The 2,500-nt window shown below is 42.7% G+C and overlaps 1 protein-coding gene across 2 annotated transcripts in view; it reads right to left on the bottom strand.

Moving 5' to 3' along the window:
- Positions 1 to 2,500, bottom strand: part of LOC146329273 (mitogen-activated protein kinase kinase kinase kinase 3-like) — a 50,443-nt gene that overhangs the window by 13,047 nt on the left and 34,896 nt on the right. For both annotated transcript variants that reach the window (XM_084714496.1, XM_084714495.1), the window contains exon 16: positions 2,323 to 2,396. In XM_084714496.1, the coding sequence (XP_084570622.1) occupies positions 2,323 to 2,396 (74 nt within the window). The remainder of the gene's footprint in view (positions 1 to 2,322; positions 2,397 to 2,500) is intronic.

Below are 2,500 nucleotides of genomic sequence, written 5' to 3'. Positions count from 1 at the left end.
TACTAGTTACTTCTCTCAACAAACAACTGAATTATTTTACTAATTACTGCATATAAACGTAATTAGATACTTGGGAAAGTAACTGATGCAAACTTAAAGTCTAATTTAATTCTCCTGTCACTGCAAACACTGCTGTATGATTTCAATGTATTTGATTACTTTTTATAGTTACATTATTTTTCATTGTCTTCATCATCACTGACAGGAGTAATTTATACTCCCAGCCACCAGAGGGCAACAACAACCAGCGTTTACCTGTGATATGTATATATACTGCTACACATCAGACCAACTGCTAACATCAATTGCTAATGTTAGCTACACAGACCAACTGCTAATGTTAGCTAATGTTAGCTACACAGACCAACTGCCAATGTTAGCTAATGTTAGCTACACAGACCAACTGCTAATGTTAGCTAATGTTAGCTACACAGACCAACTGCCAATGTTAGCTACACAGAGCAACTGCTAATGTTAGCTAATGTTAGATACACAGACCAACTGCTAACATTAGCTACACAGACCAACTGCTAATGTTAGCTACACAAACCAACTACCAACGTTAGCTACACAGACAACTGCTAACGTCAATTGCTAATGTTAGCTACACAGAGCAACTGCTAATGTTAGCTACACAGAGCAACTGCTAATGTTAGCTAATGTTAGCTACACAAACCAACTGCCAACGTTAGCTACACAGACCAACTGCTAACATTAGCTTCACAGACCAACTGCTAATGTCAACTGCTAATGTTAGCTACACAGAGCAACTGCTAATGTTAGCTAATGTTAGCTACACAGACCAACCACCAATGTTCACAAATGTTAGCTACACAGAACAAATGCTAATATTAGCTACACAGAGCAACAGCTAACATTAGCTATAAAAACCAACTGCTAACATTAACTACACAGACCAAATGGTAACATTAGCTACACAGACCAACTGCTAACATCAACTGCTAATGTTAGCTACAAAGACCAACCACTAATGCTAGCTAACATTAGGTACACGGACCAACCGCTAATGTTAGCTACACACCTGACGTGTCTGATGACCTCACCTTCAGCTTGTTTCAGGTGATACTGTGACCCTCAGTGAGGAGGTCAGCAGCACGCTCACACAGTAGAAGAAGAGGGCGTGGCCATGACCTGATCTCAGGTCAGTCAGTGAAATGTCAGCTGTCCATTTAAAGCTGCTGCACCGTTAGCAAAAATTCCAGAGTGCTCCAACGCAGAGTCGTTAAAATTTCATCAGCACCACCGCTCTGCTTTGTGTGAACTCCCAACCCCTCCTCCTCCTCCTCCTCCTCCTCCTCCTCCTCCTCCTCCTCCACCCACTGCTGAGAGGAGCCATAAATTATTCAGACAGAGCTGAGGTCGACACTCACACACACACACACACACACACACACACACACACACACACACACACACACACACACTGATGGAGGAGAGAAACACACTGCAGCTCTCAGCACCAACACGCTGAGCAGCATCATCATGTGACACACTGAGACAAACACACACACACACACACACACACACACACACACACACACACTCTGAGACGTTGGAAAAGCGACAGCTGTCAAACAGTGAATCTTTCTGATCACAGTTTGATCCATTCAGTTGGAAAACATTTAAAGGGACAGTCTGTATTATTTGAAGTGTGGTTCTATGAGGTTCTTATCCACAGTCAGTGTGTTACCTGCAGCAGACGGAGGTCGACATGTCCACTGTTTGGAGAAACAGCAGGTGTACTGATGTAGGAAGTTAATCAATGTCCTGCTGTGGACAGTAGGTAAAACACTGACTGTGGAGAAGTACCTCATATGAATAATATGGACTGTCCCTTTAAGTCTACAAGCCTTGCAGTTATTTGATCTCGCTCACAGGAAGTGACAGAGTCCTGCTCCACCACAGGATCAAGGTGTTGCAGGTTGGTGTGTGAAGCAGCTGTGAGCTGACAGGATGCAGCAGGATTCTGTCTTTACATCCATGATGCTTCCAGCAGCTGATGGACAGATGTTTCCAGATGTTTCCAGATGTTTAACTTCTGATGTGAAGATGTCAGCCAGATTATTGTCACCATCTTGTTGCTGCTGTTTAAATTCAGCCTGACGCAAATTTAAAAAATGGCCTAGAGAATCATTTCGTGGCTCAAACTGTGTATATATGTATATGTACAGTATTTATTTATATACATGTGTATGAAAATGACTGAATATGTTGTTTTATTTCATCTTGTTTTATATTTTGATCCTCTTCCATCCTGAAATCCCTGATACTTTGACTCAGCAGAACTGATCCTGTTCTCACCTGTTTCCAGTGAGGACAGATCCTGATCCTGGTCCTGATCCTGCAGCAGCGTCTCCATCCTCCATCTGCAGCTCCTACAGAGACAGCACACAGCAGAATTGAGTGGGACAGGGGTGAGACGTTCTGATGTTATGTTCTATGTTCTTTATTCTGTGTTCTGTGTCTGACTCACGTGTTG

This window comes from Lutjanus erythropterus, chromosome 3 (genome assembly GCF_056507025.1).
Source record: "Lutjanus erythropterus isolate fLutEry1 chromosome 3, fLutEry1.hap2, whole genome shotgun sequence".
NCBI lineage: Eukaryota > Metazoa > Chordata > Actinopteri > Lutjaniformes > Lutjanidae > Lutjanus > Lutjanus erythropterus.
This window is presented reverse-complemented; position numbering and strand designations above follow the sequence as displayed.